The 23,268-nt window shown below is 46.6% G+C and overlaps 1 protein-coding gene across 1 annotated transcript in view; it reads left to right on the top strand.

Moving 5' to 3' along the window:
- Positions 1-22,402, top strand: part of LOC146853734 (olfactory receptor 1C1-like) — a 169,548-nt gene extending 147,146 nt beyond the window's left edge. Inside the window, exon 2 of the mRNA XM_085650848.1 lies at positions 21,431-22,402. Coding sequence (XP_085506974.1) covers positions 21,431-22,402 — 972 coding nt within the window. The remainder of the gene's footprint in view (positions 1-21,430) is intronic.
- The last annotated feature ends 866 nt before the right edge of the window (positions 22,403-23,268 follow it).

Raw genomic sequence — 23,268 nt, 5'->3', positions numbered from 1 at the left:
AAAACCTCTTCTGTTTCATAAAAAAATTCTGACATGCAGACTGAAACATGCACTTTGAATACCAGCAGCAGACTTCCCTGGTGAGCAGTAGTTTTACTACAGTGATCTAATGAGCAACTAGAGTGCTAATATTCAGAATTTATGGCAAATGTGTGACACATCTGAATGTCTTCTTGATGGAACCAAACTAAAAAACTGAAAGTATTTCCTACTGAGGAGACTGCAGTAAATGAGGAAATTAGTAAACTTCATAACAAATAAATCTCCCAAGATGGCCACCAGAGACAAAAGAGCCCAAATGTAGCCCAAATATCACCCAGATGTAGCCCAAGTATAGCCCAATGACAGAATGTCCCAGAGTGTTCTAACGAACAACTAGAGCACTAACAGTCTTACTTATGACAAATGTATGGCACACCTGAAGCCATCTTGATTGGAATAAAGTGGTAACACTTAAAACATTTAATTTACAATGGAACAAAATGAGGGGGTTCATTTTCTCATGAAATTATGAATAGTTCTGCAGAAAGAAAAATTAGGGCACATTTTGACTTCAATCAATCAATCAATCCAAGCATTTATATAGTGCACTACTCACCCAGAGGGTCTCAAGGCGCTGGGGGAGGGGGGTCCGCTACTGCTCGAACAGCCAGGTCTTGAGTTGCTTCCTGAAGGCGAGGTGGTCCTGGGTCAGGCGGAGGTGGGTCGGGAGGGAGTTCCATGTCTTGGCGGCGAGGTAGGAGAAGGACCGTCCCCCTGTGGTGGCTCTTCGGATGCGGGGGACGGCGGCGAGGGCGTGGCCGGTCGATCGAAGCTGGCATTTGGGAGCGTAGAAGTTGAGGCGGCTGTTGAGGTATCCTGGGCCTTGGTTGTGTAGGGCTTTGTGTGCGTGGGTGAGGAGTCAGAAGGTGATTCTCTTGTTGACCGGGAGCCAGTGCAGGTCTCTCAGGTGTCCGGAGATGTGGCTGCGACGGGGAATGTCCAGGATGAGTCGTGCTGAGGCGTTCTGGATTCGCTGGAGTCTCTTCTGGAGTTTGGCGGTGGTTCCGGCGTAGAGGGAGTTGCCGTAGTCCAGACGGCTGGTGACGAGGGCCTGGGTGACCGTCTTCCTGGTCTCGGTGGGGATCCACCGGAAGATCTTACGTAGCATGCGCAGGATGTTGAAGCACGACGAGGAGACGGCGTTGACTTGTCTGGTCATGGAGAGGGAGGAGTCCAGGATGAAGCCCAGGTTGCGTGCGTGGTCTGTTGGTTTGGGTGCGCTGCCTAGGGCGGGGGCCACCAGGAGTCGTCCCAGGCGGAGGGTAAGGATACCAGGATGAGGACTTCCATCTTGTCCGAGTTCAGTTTCAGGCGGCTGTTCTTCATCCATTCGGCTACCTCTTTCATCCCTTCGTGAAGGTTGGCTCTGGCGGTGGCGGGGTCGTTGGTGAAGGGGAGAATCAGCTGGGTGTCGTCGGCGTAGGAGATGATGTTGAGGTTGTGCTGGCATGCGATGTCTGCGAGGGGGCTCATGTAGACGTTGAAGAGGGTTGGACTGAGCGAGGAGCCTTGAGGAACACCGCAGATGACTTCGGTGGCTTCAGATCTGAACGGGGGGAGGCGGACTCTCTGTGTTCTTCCGGCGAGGAAGGAGATGATCCACTCCAGTGCCTTCTCCTGGATTCCGACGTTGCTGAGTCGCTGCACTAGTTTACAGTGGCAGACAGTGTCGAAGGCCGCGGAGAGGTCTAGGAGGATGAGGGCTGCTGTTTCTCCGTTGTCAAGCAGTGCTCGGATGTCATCGGTGGCTGCGATCAGGGCGGTCTCGGTGCTGTGGTTGGCCTGGAAGCCAGACTGCGAGAGGTCGAGGGAACCGTTCGTCTCGAGGAAGGCGGTCAGCTGCTTGTTGACGGTCTTCTCGATGACTTTTGCAGGAAACGGGAGCAGCGAGATGGGGCGGTAGTTCTTGAGGTCGGTGGGGTCGGCTGATGGCTTCTTTAGTAGAGCGCTGAGTTCGGTGTGCTTCCAGCTCTCCGGGAAGGTAGCGGTGTCGAAGGAGGTGTTGATTATATCCCGCAGGTGGGGTGCGATGACAGTGTCGGCCTTGTTGAAGACGTGGTGAGGGCAGGGGTCGGTAGGAGATCCGGAGTGGATGGAGTTCATCGTGCGGACGGTGTCTTCGGTGCTGATCGGGGTCCAGGCGCGGAGGGTGGTGGTGGAGGGCGGTGGTACGTTCGTGGCGTGCGTCGGTTTCATAAAAAAATTCTGACATGCAGACTGAAACATGCACTTTCAATACCAGCAGCAGACTTCCGTGGTGAGCAGTAGCTTTACTACAGTGATCTAATGAGCAACTGGAGTGCTAACATTCAAAATTTATAGTAAATGTGTGACATATCTGAATACCTTCTTGATGGAATCAAAGTAAAAAACTGAAAGCATTTCCTACTGAGGAGACTGCAGTAAATGAGGAAATTAGGAAACTTCATAACAAATAAATCTCCCAAGATGGCCACCAGAGACAAAAGAGCCCAAATGCAGCACAAATATCACCCAGATGTAGCACAGATGTAGCCCAATGACAAACGTGTGCAAAACACTTATTTTTTGTGTATTTGCAGTTTTATATAGTGCAGACTTGTCAGGTATTGGAGTGCTTTACATGAGCATTGGTTACATCACACAAGATCAAATTCATTTTGGTTGTAGACATGGGGAGATTAAGTGATTTGACCAGAATCACAGAATGTTGAGCTGAAGCAGAAACTCCAACCTGGTTCCCCAGTTGCAAAGTCTGCAGCTCTGGAAGTAACACCACATCCTCTCCCCTAGGTGCAACATTTAATCAAGTGGTCAACTGGATAAAAAAACATAACGATTACAAATAATTTAAAAGTTCTTTGTCGCTATTTGAAAACTCAGAAAATATGTCCTCATTTTAGTTTTTTAGAGCACTAACCATAATTTTGATGCAAATAAGACCCTCTCATATATCTAATTTCTAATGGAAATACTCTAGGTATTACAGTTTTGATTACATCAAGATGACGTCAGGCGTTCCACACTTTTGTAATAAATATAGAATGTTAGCAATCTAGTTGTTCATTGGGATACTGTTGAGAGGGAGAGGCCAGGGGCACGGACTCTGAAAATTTAAGGCAGGTAGGAGAGTGCAGAGGGAACAATTTGACGACACTGGTCAGGCAGGAAGGGCAGTGGCAGTACAACAGACTATGGAGGGCAGTGGAAAAGGGGCAGGGGCAACAAACCAACAGTACAGGACTGGCAAGAGAGGCTGTGGCAATATAATAGACCATTGTGGGCAGAAGGAAGAGGCAGTGGTAGTACAACCATACATGCCAACAGACCCGTTTCAGCCAGGAAACGTCCAATGTTTTTAAGCTCAAATGGGCTTTACTTGATCTGTCTCCTGTCCACAATCTCCTCTTTTTTAATGTAACTCAAAGGGGAAAATCAATACCCCAGTTTTTTTTTTAAATATCCCTCTTACCAAGTTCAAAATGTTTGCAAGTATGGTACATTGGATCATGGTAGGTAGGAGGAATTGGGGTAGGGACATGGACTCGGATAACCGAGGACAGGAGGGACATGGAGAGGTGCACCAAACTGACCCTACAGGGCAGGCATCAGGGAGTGCAGCACAACAATCCATGGAAAGCAATAGGGAGGGGACAGGACCATGCACATGGACAACAGAGAACAGAGGGGAAAGAGGCAATGGTAGCTATCTGACCATAATGGACAGACAGGAGAGAAAGCTGCAGCATAACAGACCATAAAGGGCAGGAGGGACGGATCAGGGGCATTGCAATGGAACAGGCAAGCCAGGAGGGAGGGAAAAGGGGTCTGCACATGGAAACAGAGGGCTGGGGGCAAGGGGGCAGGGCAGGGCAGGAGCAGCAAGATGACCATGGAGGTCAGGCAGGATGGGCACTAGAAACAAGACACACCATGGAGAGCAACAATGAGACTATGATGTCATACACACAGACCATGGAGGGAATGTGGGAGGGGGTCAGGGGCAGCTAGCTGACCACACAGGGAAGGTGGGAGGGGCCATGGCAGCACAGAAGACCATGCATGGCAAGCAGGAGGGTTAGTGGCAGCACAATGGCTATGATGGGCAAGAAGGAGGGTGCAGGGGCATGCACAAAGGACCATGGAGGATAGAAGGGAGGGTCAGGACCTGTGCACAGACAAGAGAGTTCAGGGGAAGGGGCCTCACAACAGACCGCACGGGGCAGGCAGGAGGAGCAGTTGCAGCACAACAGACCAGGGAGGGCAGAAGGGTGTGGCAGTAAAATGGACCATGGAGGACACGAGGAAGGGGATAGGGGCATGGCATGTGGACAGGCAGGGTGGAGGTGGCAGGGACGGGTTACAGTCATCTGACAATGCTAGGCAGGTGGGAGGGAAGTGGCAGCTCAACAGAACACTCAGAGTAGATAGGAGTGGCAGGTCCATGGAACATGGTGGGCAAAAAGGATGGAGCAGTGGCATGCACAAAGACATCGGAGGGCAGGGGGAAGGAGAATAGGGGCAGCAAGCTAAGCACAGAGGCTAAGCAGGAGGGCAATGATGGGCCATAGAATTGGGCAATGGAGGGCAGGAGGAGTGGACTTGTACATCATGCTAAATTGAGGGCAGTGGCAGCACATCAGACCATGCATGGCAGGAGGAAGGAGGCTAGTCCATGGATTCACACAACAGAGGATAGGGAGGAGGTGGATGACTCAGCAAAGTAACTGTTCAGAGAAGGTGGGTATTAGGAACTTTATTGTTTTTAAAATGTGTGTCTGTGCGAACTACTTAAAATATGAACAAGTATGCAGCATAATCTCACTTTTATTCAGGAAGAATAGGACGTTTGTGACTGTGACTCCGGGCTCACATGGCAGAAACACCCCCTGACCATCCACCCCCCATCGCAAAATGTAATGTCCGTGAAAAGGGTAGGTGGGCGCAGGGTTATATAGAACATAGTCCTGAGAGCATGATTGGAAATGAAAACTAGATATAGTATATGGTATAAACTATGCACCAAAAAGAGTGATATAAGATGAACCAGGGCGTGAAATATAATATGCAATACATTGTGCGCAATGACAGATTCATTGGAGAGCGCGAGATAGCACAGGCACTAGCGCGTGCTATGCGATATGCGCCTTGGAGTGTAATATGCACAGGGCAGTGTTGTGTAACCTAACTAGTCTCTAAAGTTGTAATATAAAATATGTGCTGGGGAGTGTAATGTTGCATATGCACTGTGACAAAGATATGGATCCCAGATTGTAATATGTATGGCATAGCGATGTGCGTTATAACATAGGCATCGAGGAAGGCACGTTAGATGGGGCACTATAACCCGTGCGAAGGCAAGTGTGGCACGACATATTTATGGGGTGGTGTTACAGTGCACATGGTCTAGAGAGTGTCATAGCATACGCACTAGCTGGTGGAATACAACACAGAGGTGTGAGGCACTCGGCGGGCACTGGTGGGTGTAACACAGCATTGGGCTCAGCCAGGAGCAGCGCTGTGACTCTCAAGTGAGGTTCGTCTCCTTTCCAGAGAGTAAAATAAAAAGTATTACACATCCGGCGGTGGATGTGTGTTTTATTAACCGTGAGGGGGGTTTCTTGCATAGTTTGGTCGAATTTTTGTTGAATCCCCTTTGAATGGCTTGGTGTGCGTGTATATTAAATGTGCCTGTCAATAGCTACCCATGTTTGTGTAAATAAACGACAAGGGTGTCTACTTGGAGAGTACCCACCGGCGGGGGCGCCGGGATTAGGCACGGTAGGGCGTCAGACACGTCAGAGCTTCACTAGTGGTGTAAATACATTCCATGTGGATTAATTCTATGCATAGTTGCCTTTTAATGATTATCACGCAAATCGTCATGGTGATAGGTACATACGGTTTGTCCAGCATGTCCTAAGTGTTTCTATAAATATATATTTTTTAAAATAATAAAAAACAAAGGCCGACCCGGGGGAATGGGGTCCCCGGGGCCATATGTGGCCTCAGGAGGGGGGCAACGCCGCCCCTTCCATCAAGAATAATAAAAAAAAAAGGCCATGACCCAGGGGTTGGGGTCCCCGGGGCCGATTAAGGCCTTGGGAGGGCCACATTTTTTTTTTTTTAAAACAAAAAATTAGGGTACAGGCCCTGGGGGATGGGGTCCCTAGGGCCAGTAAATTAGAAAAAGAAGGGGGGCCACACAGCCCTCCTTCTTAAAAAAATAAAATAAATAAAAGTCCTGCATCGCGCCGGAGGCCACGCCCCCTCCTAGCAGCACTCTGCAAACGCACCCCCTGGCCAGTTGTAAGTTGGGGAATTTATTCCCCTTCAATACTGAGGGTCCCTGAGGGCCAACTAGCCCAACAGGTATCTCCAGTATGCGCCAGGGAGCTGCATTGCAGACAGGTGTTCTGAGGCCACGCCCCTTTTTACACCTCTATGCAACGCAGCTCTGTGGCGCTTACTGGAGGTACCTAGTGGGCTAGTTTAACCCTGGGGACCCTTAGGATTCAAGGGGACTTAATCTCTCAACTTAGAACAGCCACAGGGCGTGTTTACACAGTGGTGAAGGAAGGGGACGGGGCCTGATGTGACATGTGCAAACACACCCTGTGGCACGTTTTAAGTTGGGGAAATAATTCCCTTTCAATCCTGAGGGACCCTGGGGGCCAACTAGCCCACCAGGTGCTTCCAGTAAGCGCCACTGCTCTGCGTTGCAGAGAGGTGGTCCAGGCCATGCCTCTTTTTACGCCTCTCTGCAATGCAGCTCTGTGGCGCTTACTGGAGGTACCTAGTGGGCTAGTTGGACCCTAGTGACACTCAGGATTCAAGGGAACTTAATCTCCCAACTAAAAACGGCCACAGGGCGTGTTTACACAGTGGGGAAGTGAGGGGACGGGGCCTGAGGTGACGTGTGCAAACACGCCCTGTGGCGCGTTTTAAGAGGTAGTTTAATCACCTGCCCTATTATATACTAGGGGCTTACAGAGGAGGTCATGCTGATTACAGGGGGACCCCAACGCATAGTGTTCTCTAGGGTATGTAGGTGTTTTCACTGTATTCTGAGTGTCTTTTAACATAGCACTGGCTCTAGGACTGGTTAGTCAGACTCAGTTAACACCAGTATCCGTCTGAAAAAGTTGAGGGTACAGGATGATTTTGCAACAAGGATTCTTTCTGTTCTTCTGTTTGTTCTTTCTGCACGTTATCCTTCTTCCTGCACTTTTCTTCGTCTTTGAGGACTTCTGTTGCTTCTTTCTGCATTTCTTTTTTTTCTTTCTGTGCGTTTTTTCTTCTTTCTTCACATGTCCTATCTCTGTAGCCATAGTTAGAAATTAGCATTTGAAAAACCTTTGAAATTCACTGAAAATACCATAGGTTTCAGGCACGTTATAGTTATGAATTAGCATTTAAAAAACCTTAGAAATTCACTGAAAAAACCATAGGTTTCAGGGGCGTTATAGTTAGCTGGACTTTTCACTCATACAAAACCATTGAAATTCCCCCGTTATAGTTAGTTCAGCTAACTATAACTCGCGCGCCCGCAATGCACTGCTGATGATGTCACATATTACATCACTCATGACATGGTCAGTGACTTCACTCATGACATCGCTGATGACATCTCAAATGACATCACTGATGACATCACTGATGACATCATCCAGTGAATGTGTGTTTTCTGAAAATTACATATGATTTATATATGTATATCTCAAGGTCGATGGAAGAATACATGGGTATATAAGTGTCTAAATGGATGATTTGTTTTTGAAAAATAGATTGTATAACTGACTGATTAAGTGTATCTTAGTCAATACATGGCTTAGTGAGTAATGTTTAAATATGTAAATATCTGTATCAGTCTCTCACTTTGTGTATAAGTGGCTGCATGGGTTGGTGAGTAGTCTATATAGGTTATTAGTTAGTTTTTTGAGTATCAGTATGAGTGTCTGAGTGTCTGTATGGTTCGGTGGGGGGTATTACGTAGTGCATAAGTGCATGAATGAGTGACTCACTGTTTGTATGTGTTGAAGACAGCATGTATGCAGGACTGTATGGGTGGATGAGTGTGTGCATGGGTGTGTTAGTGAGTGAATGACTGTCTCAATAGTGTCTTTATGAGTAACTACATATGTTTTAAACTAGTATATGTGACTATTGGTGTATATAAGTGAGTATATGTGAGAGTGAGAGATTGAAAGAGTTCCTGTATGAATAAGTATGTGTTTCTATAAGTGATTGTTTAAAAGACTAAGTATGTGTAAGTTTCTGTAGAAGTAAGTGTGGTGTTGTGTGTATAACTGTATATGCAAGTAAATGGATGTTTGATTCTTTATTAGCATGAGTGACTATGTGTGTGAGTAACTCTATGGATGAGTGGCATTGTGTAACAGGATGTATAGGTGTATGAGTACATATGATGAGTGAGTACATGTATGAGTGACTGTATAGGACTGTTGGTGAATGAGTGGATGTGTATGTGAATCTTAGAATTACTGAATAGGTTGTTGTAACTGATATTGGTATGTCCATTGTTTTGAAAATTTTAGTTTCTATTTTTGAATGTGTGTATCAAAGGTTATATTAGGGGGAGAGGAGGTCTGCCACTCTATCACAAATATGATGTCATCAGTGATGTCATTTGAGATGTCATCAGTGATGTCATGAGTGATGTCACTGACCATGTCATGAGTGATGTAATATGTGACGTCATCAGCAGTGCATTGCGGGCGCGTGAGTTATAGTTAGCTGAACTAACTATAACGGGGGAATTTCAATGGTTTTGTACGAGTGAAAAGTCCAGCTAACTATAACGCCCCTGAAACCTATGGTTTTTTCAGTGAATATATATATATATATATCACAACAGTCGCTGTATCCTTCCTTCACGAAACAGCAACCACGGACTCGAAAAGCTTCTTTATTAGTGAAATTTATTTCAGCAAGCTTCTCGGCAACTCAACGCGTTTCGGGACCCTGTCCCTTGATCACGAGTGCTGTTGATGATTAAATATTTCCTTAAATAACTTGTGACCCAACAAAGAAAATAGTGAAAAGTGAAGACAGACTTAAGTTTCGCTACGTATTGAAACCGCTTTTGTCAGCTTTAAATAAAGTTACAATTATTCATCTTGGCTCATAGTTGTAAATAAATTAGGAAAGCATCTCTTTGATATTTGAGATCAGATCGTTACTGGACACAATTACATTTCATGTTGTGAACGAGAGATCTCGCATTCATAACAAAACATTTTTTGTTTCAGAATTACGGTAATTTAATCTGTAACGACATCATTATAAAGACTCTCTCCACATTGATCTTCGGGAGATAAATATAAATGTTATTTCTTTGTCAATGCCCCGTGGGCTCTTTAATAAATCATTAAGACGTTCTTAAACATCATTATAAGGATTATCTCTGCGCTGATTTTCGAAAGACAAATATTAATGTTCCTTTATCCGTCTTTGCCCCAGTGGGCTCTTTAGTTCAATCATCCACACGTTCTTAGATTCTTAGATTTGAAAAGTCTTTCTATGAGTCTAACTTGTGATGTCATATCTCACAAATCTCGCCCTAGTGGGCTGACATGCGATCAAAAGATATTTTCGCTCTTGACCTTTTCTGCTGACAAAAACATCCACGGCATATTCTGTGCACTGAAAACAAAAAATCCATAATTAACATTTTAACTATTCAGTTGAATAACTAATAAATAAAAATACTAAATAAAAACACCAACGGTGATCATAAAAGTTGGAAACATTGTCTTGAGGCAGACATAATTCTCATTTCTTTAAAACATATCAATCTAGGTATATACAACTATCTATGTCACAACTGGCAATACTATAATCACTTCCTAACTATCTGAAACAACCTCACAAAGAGAATCACACCTCAACAAGGTTTAAAGACCGGGCTCGTTTCAACCTATCTGATCAGATGTTACATTTTACTTCACCCAAGATGTACAGCTAGCTCCTCATCGCAATTATGTCCCATCGGAACTAACGTTCTATACTGTATGATTAGTTTTGACTCAAGGCGTTGTAAATTCTGTACTCTATTCCCTCCCCTTTCATTGTGTTTCACCATGTCCAATACACAAAAGCTCAATAAATTGGTATTTTGATTATGATGACTTTGGAAATGTCGCGCTATTGGGTATTGTTTATCTCCATTTTTTATAGCACAAAGATGTTCAGGTATCCTTTTCTTTGCTTTGTGTATTGTACTGCCTATATAGGCTTTCTTACAGGGACAGAAAAGGGCATAAACTGCATATTCTGTATTGCAAGACGTGTGTTTCGTTATCTCAAAAGTCTTGCAATCTGGTGAGAGTCTTACTTCTTTGATGTTTTTACTATTTTTACAAGCCATGCAGTTCCTGCATGTGAAAAAACCTTGTATTCCTGTCGGTCTAGCAATTGTTGGTTCTACTGCTCTAGATAGAGTGTCTTTCAAAGATCTGGCTCTCTTAAATGTAATCTGAGGCGATGCTTCAACACTCTTGGCTAAATCTGGATCCGTTTGTAGGACCGGCCAAAATGTACCTAAACTCTTCCTAACTTTGTAGGCCTGTCTGTTGTAGGTTGTAATGCATCTGATTTTGTTTTGAGATTCTTCTCTGTCCACCTGTTTGACCTCTAACAGAGATGTAAAGACAGGCACGCCACAGCTGTTGCTGATACGTCTTTGTGTAATCTGCCTCTTTCTGTGCCTCTTAGTCTGTTATTTATTTTTTCTCACAAAGCTGCACTTTAACGTGGTTGGCCTAAACTTGTGATTTTTCCCTAGTGTAGCGTGACCAAAACTGGCGCCTTGTTCTTTTTGGTGATATTGTCATTTAAAACTTGAAAATTCAGGGGCATATTAACAAGGCAATATCGCAGCTTTAGTGGCACTTTTTTGTCGATAAAACAGCAATATTTTTATTGCATTCTTCACAAGCTGTCTCTAACAGCAGTTAGTGACAGCTTTTAGGCGGAAACTACACTACACTTTTAAATATCTCAACTTCTGTCAGCGATAAATAACGCAAATGATATGCAAGGGAGGCGTTCCCTTGCAAAATCTGACGTTAACCCCCCATCACCCTATTCACAAGGGGATTCCTTAATTTAAGATTATCAAAAAAGTGGCTATAACTGCATCTAGAGGCAATTTGTTTAGACCATTTCTGGTCTTAAAATGGAGATAATATCTAGGGCCTCATTTCGGCAGGCTTTGTTGCTGGACCGCGCTGCAAGCAATGTTGCTGCGCTGCCCTGGCACAAAATTACAGGGCAGGACTGCACACCATCAATAAGTGCGCATTACTGTGCCCCAGTCATGAAAAGTGTTGCAGCGCTGCGACAAGACTGCGTTGCTACACTGTTTACTATGCCCTTCTTGCAACTGCATGGATGCGCTGTACTTACTGGACAGCGCTCCATGACACAAGTAAAGTCTGTCTGTGCTAAACTCATGCACTGCTGCAGTTGTGTCACAACCATGACGCAACTCCAGCAATGCATGGGGCCAGCCTATCCCTGTGGCGCTGCATCACCTTCACGCCTGCCATCAGGCGTGAGGGTGACTGAAGGTACTGACGCAGTGCAGTTCATGAGGGGTGCCCGAATGTCAATGCTGTTGGAGATCCATCGGTGTTGGTTGTGTGCTGTGGTGTCATCGTTTGGAAGCAGTGGCGGAGTGTTGGTGCTGAGAGAGTTGACGAGACATCCAACGGTGGCCTCGATCCAGCTGCAAGGGGCTGCCAGGATGGCATTGGCGTCCGGTGGGCAAGATGAAGAAGTGATGTATCCAATGATTGTTTTTCCAGGAGAGTCCTGTGTTGTTGCTGAAGTTTAAGCTCCCGCTTGCGGCGGTGACCTGCTCGATCGTGTGTCCTGCTATGTGGTCTCTTGATGTGAGTTGCTGCTTGCTTCTGATGTTGGTGACCTTCCCCAGAAGGCGGTGGTGTCCTTGTCCCTGGAGTTGTCTGGGTGGAACTTGAGATCACATAGTAGGATGTCGTCGTGGATGGGAGATCTGGGGTACAATGAGGTCAACAATGGTATATGAGAATGGGGGTCCAATATCCGGAGGTCCTGCACATGAGTGTGCCACAGTGGATGTGCCTGGGCTTTGCTTAGATCAGGGAGTTGAGGTGGTCCATGGTCACCCTTGAGTCATTAGAGTGCATGGTCAGTTGGAGTGTGCCTCTGTAGGTCATGGCAATGCCTTGTCCTTGAAGGGCATGCTGCTCCTTGTGGGAGATAATGCAGCCATCAGTGATGGTGATGGCGATGTCTGGTCCAGAGCAGATGTTGGTCCTGGCAGGTGAGGGGGCATCGAGGGTTGATGGCGAGGAGGGTGCTGGCATCGTAGCAGTGGAGTGTCCAAGAGGAAGGCTCCTTGGTGCTGAGCATGGTCCAGGGGCAGATGGACACAGACGGGCCAGGCTATGGTTTGCCTTTGGCATGGGAGCTGTCCAGTACAACGCAGACAGTACATCATTAACTACGCAACTCAAAAAACACATTGTGAGGTCAGTAATGGGGTAATTTAAATTATTTTGTGTGTGTATGGGTATCGGATGTCAGATTTGACATTTTGTGTGTGCAATTGGTGTAAAATATGATTTTTTGGGGTGTGATTTGGGGTAAAATATGAATTTCGGGGTGTGATTTGGGATAAAATAATTAAATTGGGGTGTGATTTGGCATAAAATATGAATTTTGGAGTGTGCGATTGGGTCAATTTTGAGTTTTGGGTGTATATTGTTGCAATGTGCCTAGTATTAGTATGCTTTGAAATGGAATGCAATGTCATGTTACGCATTGTGACTACGTATGTGCCTTTGGCCCACAAGTGTTAATCCCGCTGTGCATGTATGCACAGCGGCCACCATTGAGAAGTTCTGGGGGGTGCTGGACTGCTGTGAGGTGGCAAACGCCGCAAAGATTGCTGGATGGTGCTTGGAGGCGGGGATGTGTGTGTGAGTGGCTGTCGCAAATATTGTGATGAGGGAAGTCTTACCTCGAAGCCGGGTCCTTGTCTTAGTAGCTCCTGCTCACCTGTGTCTGCTTCCAGGAAAAGGAATTTGGCAGCCAGGCTCCCTCCCCTGAGTCAATCACAAAGCTGACATACGTATCTAGCCTCCTTTTCATGGGAGCAATGATGCGTGCTACTCCAGTCATGCTGTGAGCTGTCAGCTGTTGTCCTGAGGCAGAGGCATGGAGTTTGTGCCATTAGGGGTGGGCGAGCTAGTACACTAATAGAGATGTTCTGCAGTCGAGCCAAAGGTCTGGTTTAGCTGTAGGAGCCCATGCATGAGCCTAGCCGAGAAAATGCCTCACATGCCCATTATGCAACAAAAATTATGTAAACATTGGATATGGATTGTGGGAGTGTGTCATTTAGTAGAATTGATGATATCAGTGCATTGAGAGGCAATTTTTTGAAGTGAGTTCCTAAAATGTACTTAGAGACTTCTGCCCTGATGAGATGAAATTAGCAAACCATTAGAGGCAAGCCAGGTGTCATGTGCTCCTTATGTTTTGCCTAGGGTGTCATTAGGCATAATACAACATTTTCTAATATACCACTTGTCCTTTTTGGGTTCTGGAAAACTATGCCACTTGCAGCAAAATGCTTTGACGCATAGTCAGGGGTAGTATGCGCTATATAAATACAATTGCAGTTACAATCAATCATTTCCTAAACCAGGGTTGAGATGGTACTTCTGTTAGGGAGCGGGGGTCACTTGGTGGCGGGACTGACAGGGTGTGAGGACGGACAAGTACGCATCTAACATGAATTTCGTGGTCCAACATAATGTTTGGTGTTGACAAGGTGTTGTAGGTGCCAAAGAGCTGACGTTGGAGATAATTATCGCCCGTCATTGTGAATATCCCCTAAATATTCCCGATTTTGGAATGTTAATTTTTCTGCGGTCGTTGAAGGCCTAAACAGCATAATACCATGTACTGCATATACTTACTGATCTTACTGACAAAGGAGTATGTTCATCTTTAGTAGCTGTTTATGCTCCATTGGGCTGGAATGTTAATGGTTTTGTCTGGAATTCTCAAGTTTTTACTATGTATCTCTGCCACCCAGTCGTTCATTTTGGGATGCGAAATGTGTGAATGTACGTTCCAACTGGCGTGGTTGATGGTTCAAACTAGTTGAAGCATCTCCATAGGGCACTGACCGCATGAGATGGTTTTAAACTTATTCTTCTCAACATTCTCCTCCCCTCAGGTTTTTTTAATGAGACTGTGCTTGCTATGTGTGGTTCAGGCTCACCTCCTTTTGACTGAAATACAGGTTTGATTGAAAATGAATGTAATGTACAAAATGGGGTATGGCCAATGAGTCAATGGAGTGGACATGAATCTCAGTGCTGAAATCCTTCCCCACGACTTTGCCGTTCCTCAGCAGCCCCAGTCCACCCCAAAGGCCTTAACCAATGGGGCAGCTACCTGTCTGAATTGTTACAGTGAGGAGTAGAGGAAATCAGCCAAAGTAGTTTGAAATCTGGGCCCGGGGAACATGGGCCATGGAAGGTGACTGACATCGTGAATGCTGCCAGAACAGCGAGTCAGCTCTGAGGGATTCCCGGATTCTGGGCCGTGCCACAAGAGGGAATGATGTAAATGATCTGTGGAAACCAGGCAGACCACAGAAAACAGACGCAGCAGGTGTACTAGCCTCAGAAGGGGCCAAGAGAGTAGCAGAGAGCTGACTGTCAGGCAACAGGCTGGCACCTCACACTGGAAGGCAACAAGCGCTCACGGGAACAGAAGAAAACAATGGCAGGGGTGCCTTGGGCCTAAATAATGAATTGCCCCTGAAGAGTGTGTGAGGCAGCCTATGAGCCACAGAGGTGGGGGAGGTCACGTTGGGCAGGGAGCAGGATCTGGAATTGACACAAATCGAGTCGGGTGTGGAGTGCCCCTGATGTAAGACAAGCGAAGTTCATTTGGGCAACATACATTTTTAACATTGGCCTACCTTGTAATAGACATTATTCTGCAGCTATAATGCAGCCAGTACAATCCTCCTCTAGGCGGATGGACTGCACTTTTCTCCCGCTAATGGGCCAATCTCCAAGTGGCATATCATCAAGGGCTTTATCTCCGCTTTGTTGGCTTTAAAAGTCAGAAAAGCGGAGATAAAACCAACGCCCTATCAGCAAGAGGGTGCTAACATGCGTATTCGCATTTTAGCACCCTTTTACACTACGCCTACCTTTGTATCTCTAATGAGATGCAAAGTGGGCGTTCCTGACATACACTACATGTCAGGAGAGCAATAACTCGTCTTTTCGCTATCAGCAAGGATGCTCTTGCATTTTAGCAGACGTTAGTTTTTGGAGAAAACTGCTGTTTTCTCCAAAAACTAACGTCTGCTAAAATCCTGACTAAGCCACCCCTAACATTGGGGGTGGATTATGCTGATACGACCACAGGGTCGTATCAGCAAGGTTATCGCCCTTTTGCAGGGAACATCACTGGAAAACCAGCGATGTTCCCTGCAAAACGGCGATAACATCGCTATATCTGGAATTTTTATCGCCCTGGAGGAGCGCGTTGATGATAACGCGCTACCAGGGCGATAAAAAGCAGAGATAGCCAGCGATAAGAAAATTATCGCTAAGCACGGCCAGCAATAGTTATCGCTGGCCGTTGCTGATATGGCCCCAGGTATCGCCGGCTAACGCAGGTTTCACTATCGCCATCGCCCTGATATTATCGTTAGTTTTCACCGCACTTCCCTGTTATTATCGCCATGTAGCGTGGGCTTGATAATATCCCGCTAACATGGTGATAATATTCAGGGTTGGGTGGTGTTAACTTTTCTGCCGTAAACTGACGTTGGTGATAGTTATCGCCCGTCATTGTGAATATCCCTCTCAATATTTCTGTTTTTACTGGTTGGATGTTTGTCTTTCTGGTATCGTTTTATGTCCTAAAATTCACTCTACACACTGTCTCTAAGTTGCGTCCGGCTGACTGTGTACCAAGCTTCCATACCTCTCAACTGATAACCTCATTTGAAAAAAATACTGAATAAAGTATTTGATGATGATGAATTGGGCTGCGCACAACATCTTATTTATGCAGCTTTGTGTAATGGTGTATTTTATGGAAGTTTGCGACAGAATCGCTATTCTAGCTTTGATCAATCCTGCCTGCCGTTCTGTGACAAACCTGACTCACAAAGAAAGCAGCAAGTTGGACTGCTTTTAATAATCTGCAGAGTAGGCGTTCAGTGCAAAAACACATGAAAAACCACACAATAAGCCGCGGTAGCAGCAGGTATTTAACACCTGCCTCCTGCAGGTGTAAAGCCGGAGAACTACCTGCAATAGGCAACGGAGCCCCGCACACAGTCACACCCGAAGAACAAACAACACCATGGAGCTACTCATCATGCAGCTCAGAGCCCCAACAGGGCCACAACACCCCCCGCCACCAACCTCAGGACCGCCACCACCCCCAGGACCCAGACCCACTCCCCCCAGACCACCACAGAGGCAGCACAGAGTAAGAGAGCAGACTTACCGAAAAAGCACCACTCTCACAGACCTAACGCCCGAGGAAGTCATTGCCCACTACAGGCTCAAAAGGTCAACCATCATCTGCATCATGACCCACATCGCCACAGGCTGATGGTCCCAACACAACGGAGAACCAACATCCCTCCACAGACAAAGCTGCTGGCTGTGCTGCACCTGTTGGCCTCTGGTACCTTCCTACCAACAACTGCCAGAGTCAGAGGGGTCTCACAGCCACCCCTATCAAAGTTCATCACATCTGTCCTGGATGCCATCATCAGCTTCATACCCCAGTACACTCACTTCCTCCACACTGCGCAGGAACAGCAGGAGACCAAGCAAGGCTTCTACGCCATAGCTGGATTCCCGGCAGTGTTGGGGCAATAGACTGCACACATGTCCCACTTGTGCCCCCTGCGGATACTGCACACCACTACCGCAACAGAAAGCACATGCATTCCATCAATGTGCAGGCAATAGTGGACCACCGGGGAACATTCACCAATGTCGTCGCAAACTACCCTGGCAGTGTGCAAGATTAGTACATCTTCCAACAGTCCATCATCAACCAGCGCTTCCAGGATGGCACATGTGCAACTGGACTGCTCGTTGGTAAGTGCCAAATCAATATACCACACACCTCAAAGTCACCATCTCACAACACACAACTGGGGGAATCCACACGTGGCCAAACCACATACAACACGTCACTCAACATGACCACCTACCAGACATGACAACACTACTCCATGGTGATCCTGGGCTACCCTTGCACACAATACAGATACATCATGGCACCACAGCCACACAACAGCGGAACGTGTGGAGATGTGGAATGCAGCCATGTGCGAATGATGCAAGTGACCCATGAATGGGAAAGTACACAACGACAAGTGAGGCGTGGATGTGCAGGACAGACATGGGTATGCAAACCACAGATATGTCCATGCAGACCACAACTGCTGGTGACTGGAGAGTAGTGAACAGTGAACGCAACCATGTCACCCCAGGCCGTGGGTCAGATAGTGGAAATGTTGCTCACTGCATTCCCCCCTATGTGTGTGAGCGTAGTGGGTTGGCCTTGAGTATGCCAGGGCTGCGCAGGAGTGTGGACAAAAACCCCAGTGGTGCAGAGCATGGTTCTCTCCTGGAAAGGCCAACGACACTGACAGGGCGGCGCCTCGCATTCCACCACGAGGCCAACGCTGTGAGCAGTGGGGCCTGCGACCCTGTGCGCCTGGTGCACCCCAGGACGCTGATACCCAGACGAGGCCTGCCCGCCCCAGTGCTCCAAGAATGTATTGCTCACCTGCCAACACCATCGTGTGTCAAAGAGGGCCCACCACGTGCTGGTGCAAGCTCTTAGCCCCAGTCCCATGACCACTGCAGCCTCTGCAGACCATCGCTGGCCACCACGATGCTAGCCAACATTACCCCTTTCTCATTGAGATACTCCACCGGCATCCCCTTCGGCCCAGTAGGTCCCACATGTGGAACTGTGTCCTGAGTCCTGAATGGCAGTGACCCCAAGTCCGTGGCAGCGGCCACAGCACCAAACTCCCTTCGATCAGTGAGGCATAATTTCATATCACAGGCCTGCGAAACATGGTGCCACTAACCCTGTTTAATGCAGGCCGGCGACACATGGTGCCACTAACCCTGTTCAATGCAAGCTGGTGACATGTGGTGCCACTAACTCTGTGCGCCGCGAGTGACCGTCAGCCTCCAGCGGAACATCATTGATGTCTGAGCCTGTGGCGTGGGGGTTGTCATCAGCAACGGGCAGGTACGGACTTGGTGTCTGGCATGAGTCTGTGGCATTTATATCCACGGACACAGCTGGCATGTGCCCTCTGCATCATGCCCTGGAGGTAGACCTCCCATTCTCCCCCGAGACTCTCCACGGAAGGCCTCTATGACACATAAAAGACCCTGCTCTGCCCTCATGACCCTACTCCAGTCTCCCGCAGGTCAGCGTCCCGTGGCGGTGCGCCCGTGTCGGCCGCTGTGAATCCGCGGCCACTAACCCTGTGCGACTCAAGCCATCCCCCCTTGTTGGTCTGACAATGCATTTATGAGTGCCTGATGACTGTTGAGGTGTTGCCAGCACCAGCTACTCACTGAGGGCTGGCTTACACTCACCCCACACACAGCCAGCACAGGCGTCACTGGATTAGTGGGCCTGCCATCACATCCTGCCGAACCAAGGATTGACTCTTTTCTCCCTGCACTGTCACAGGTGATCAAGGATATGCACTCTGCCCTTGGATGATGACACCCCTCCGAGACCCGAAAACACCCGTCCAGAGGCAGTACAATGAGGCCCACATATGCACCAGGGCATCGTTGAACGCACATTTGGCGTGTTGAAGTCACATTTCAGGTGCCTGGACCGCACAGGCCGAAAGCTTCTGTACAGCCCAGACATCGTGTGCAGATGATCGTTGCATGTTGTGTGTTGCACAACATCTGTGTATGCACCAATGCCCCATGGATCCCAATTCCAGAAGTACCAGATGATGATGGTGACGATGGGTCAGGTGGCCCACATCCCACTGCAGCTGAGGCAGGAATGGCCAATACCTCATTGACAATTTCTTCTCATGAGCACGTCAGTTTGTGGCAGTCCATGGCAATCATGGGACAGTACAAAATGTCCAATAGCAAAGCATGTGGGTATAAAACATATTTGCAGGTTACAGGTTGTATTTGTACATTGTTATGTCACAGTTTCCTGCTGTGCCAGATATGATTTGCCATGTTGTGCACGTTTGCAGCACCAGTTGTGTCCTGTGTTCTGTTGTGGAGGTGTTGCTGTTTGTACCGGGATGTTGTCAATGTCCGCAGACGTGTTGTTGACATCAGGGGTTGTTTGTGCAGGTGGTTGTGTTCGAGTGTGACCTGCTCCTTTCTGGTTGTGGTCTGCACTCAGCCACCTCAGTGTTGTGCCATGTACATTGTCATGGTGATTGGACTGCAGCCATGCTACTCTTCATGTGGTGTCTCTTGTATTGTCAGTGTGGCTGATGTTTATGCATGTTTGCGGTGTTTCGCATGTGTTGGTTGTGTGGTTGGTGATGTGTTGGGTGGGTGCCCCTTTGGGCACAAGGTGTACATATAACTACTTAGTGTTTGTGTGTGTGCTGAAGTGTTCCCGTGGGATCAGGGACATGATCATAAGTCATTGTGGGTGTCCAGTGTGCTTTGCTTAATTGTGCATGTGTGCCATTGTGCCCATCTCCACCCGTCCACCCACTCCCTGGTAGGTGCGCACCCTGTTGATGTGGTGTCGGGTCATGTTGGACAGAGTCCAGATCCCCGACTCCTGTCACCGTCTCCCGACTGGTGACTGTGGCTACCATCTTCTCCATGTCATTCAGCTGCTGGTGTTCTGCTGGCCCCCCTCCTCTGGGGTGCGTTGCTGCTTTCGTGTTGGGAGCGAGTTTCTGCTTGGTTTTGCCATTCACATCAGTCTAGAGCCGCTTGTGCTCTTCCATCGTCCTCCTCTGCCATGCGACAACATTCACATGGTCCGAGGTGGTGTGCCATCTTTGCCTCTTTGTTGCCAATGACACGTTGGAGGTGACGTACAGTTGGTGGTGGTGTTATGGCTCATCAGTGGCGATAATCAGGTTTTCCTGGCGAATGTACCCCATCTTCCTCTTCTCATTGCCCTTCCATGGGCCCTGTATTCCTGGCTGTTCCTCTGTGGGGATTGTGGGGTTCATGTTGTCCTCTGCAGTCGGTCAGGGTGCATCCATGGTACTCTGTAGTTGATGTTGTTTTTTAGTGCCATTTTCCGTATGCTGTTCTTGTGCTTTTTCCCACATTATGTGTGGGTATTGATGGCCTCTCGCTGGTTGTCACTGTTTTCTTATCGCGTTTGGGCACATCGCGTATTTTTACGCATTGGGGTTTGTGTTTTTATCTCCGTCAGGATGGTTGTATCACGGACATTGGCTGCGTTTTCTGAGGACTATCGCATGGTACCGCCGTGTTGTGAATTCCACGTTGACACGGGGTTATTTTCTGCGATAGGCTGTGATGTGTAAAGTTGCATTAACATTTTTTGGAGATGTTTAGCACAAGTTCTTGTGAATTCACCCCACAGAGGGCAGGGATGCCGGTGGGTAGAAATAAACAGTAACAGTGCATCCCTGTATGAGACTACAAGGTGTACGCCCATGCAATCATTTATTTTACTATGCATATGTATTAAACCAGTCTTCATAACTATCTACCTAATCCCAACAGAATTTTAGATCCTACCATTTCATTCCTTTTTTATCCCCACAGTAAATTGTGATTCTTGATGAAGTGCATGAAATAACTGATTTTATTTCGAGCGCAAACGAGCTCTAGACCTAAATTCTAGTGAGAGATTATGCACTATCCTTCCTTGATATTAATCCAGTTTTAGCGTGCCCTTTTTTACTGCTATGGAACTATGTTGTAGCACCCATGATTCTGTGCATGTAAATTTGGAAGAGAGGAAGACACTGGCATCAATAAAACCATAACCACACAGTATTCCTTAAAGTATAGAAGTGTTCAAACCAAAGCTAAATGGAAAGTTATGTACCCTTAAGTATTCCCGAAATGTTCTATGGTGTCTACTTTCTCTATTAAAGTGGCCATACCATGGTAAAGAGACCAGCTGAAGAACATATTTATTCAACGTTTATGGAAAGCTCAGAATGCCTCACAAGAAATTGACAGTGAATATTCTCACTAAAAGTTCACACTTTAAACCAAAGTAGTGCTGGTCTGAATACAAAGTTTCCAAATGGATAACTTGTTTTTATCACAAACTTGTGTCTTATGTAACTTGTAAATATTCTTTCTTCCTGTAGGACAGTTGGCATAATCGAAGTTCCATGCATAAAATGGGAACGAAGAATAAAAGTGATGTTGCAGAATTCCGGTTGCAGGGGTTTTCATCCATCTCGGAGATCGAAGATCTCCTCTTTGTCACCTTCTTGTTCATATACATTGTGACCTTATCTGGGAATCTCCTCCTCATCGCAATCACTTGGGTTGAACCCCGTCTTCATTCTGCCATGTATCTCCTCATCAGTCAGCTCTCCTTCTTGGACATATGTTACTCTTCAGTTACCGTTCCCAACACACTTGTGAACCTTCTCTCAGAGAATAAAACAATTTCCTTCAATGGATGTTTTACTCAACTGCATTTCTTCTTGCACTTGGCGTGCACCGAAGCCCTAATTTTGTCATCAATGGCGTACGATCGCTATGTCGCGATATGCCACCCAATGTATTACACCGTAATGATCACTAGAAGAGTTTGTGCCCAGATGATCACCAGCTCCTGGGCTGTCAGTTTTTTCTACGCCATGGCTCACACGCTGTCAACTAGCACACTGTCATTTTGTGGATCCAGAGTCATCAACCATTTCTTCTGTGACCTTCCAGCTCTACTCAAGCTCTCTTGCACTGACACCACCAATAATATCCTAGGTGTGCTCCTCTCAGGAGGTCTGATTGGCTTCTCCTCCTTTGTGGTCATGCTCTGTTCTTACACTTTCATAACCTCTGCCATCTTGAAGATTCCATCTTCACATGGAAGGGAGAAGGCCTTCTCCACCTGCATTTCCCACTTAGTTGTGGTCAACCTTTTCTACGGTACCTTCGTATTCGCCTACTTTCAATCCTTGAATGACTCTTTACCCAAGACTGAGTCACTGGCCTCTGTTTTCTACACAGTTGTGACTCCAATGCTCAACCCATTCATTTACGCTCTCAGAAATACAGAAATGAAACGGGCGTTGACAAAGCATTGGGTGAAGTTACGCTATTTGAGTTAGTAAATTTGCAGTCAAAAGAAATTGCATGTGCATCAAACAGTATGGGATGCTTGTATTTGTGAAGGGTTCTGAAGAACATCCATAGATAGGTTTCAGGAGAGGATGGATCCCACTGTGAGATTTTGGGAAGTACTCATTTAATGGTAAAATGAGCAACTCTCCTCTGTGGGTACCAATAAAGGAAACAGAAAGAGTGAAATGATTAATCTTTAACCAGCATCATATTCAGGTTTACTGTTGGGCAGATCTTGCAATTATTCCCAAATTTTACCCAACAAAATGTGCAAGTTTTCCTGTACAACCTTCTGTAAATGACCCATGTTTGCTCTAACATCAGAGAGCCATATCTCCCATAATATTCACGTGGTGGTGAAGTAGACTGAGGCAAATGTAATGTTGAATAGCTTTGCTTTTTGAGATTAAAACCCCTGATAATTTATACAGCTGAAGGACAGCACAGAAACCCCTCACATTGCGTGCAAAACAAGATCAACAAAAGTTACAAAAAACAGCAGAACCAGACAATGGGCCAGAGATATGAAGGCGATTTTTGGTCCAAATAGCCCGATTCACAGAAATGCCTTTTGCTACATACAAACCACAAATTACGATTCAGGAAAACATTACTGAATTGCAATATGGGTTTGTCTCAATATTGATTCAATATTCGAAAGTGGGGTGTTTAAGGCGTCCCTTCCAAATACCAAATTAGAAAGGTATGCATTAATGTTTTGGAACCAAAACGCAGTCGCAAAAGATTCATATTATACCAAGTACAATCATGCATTGGTATCCAATTTGCAAACCATTTGAGTTCCCCAGATATCCCTTCCCCTTTGAAAAGGATGAAAATATATATTTTTTAG

The sequence above is a fragment of the Triturus cristatus genome, chromosome 4_1 (assembly GCF_964204655.1).
Source record: "Triturus cristatus chromosome 4_1, aTriCri1.1, whole genome shotgun sequence".
In the NCBI taxonomy this organism is placed as follows: domain Eukaryota; kingdom Metazoa; phylum Chordata; class Amphibia; order Caudata; family Salamandridae; genus Triturus; species Triturus cristatus.
The sequence above is the reverse complement of the archived record's forward strand: the minus strand, read 5'-3'. Positions and strand labels throughout refer to the sequence as shown.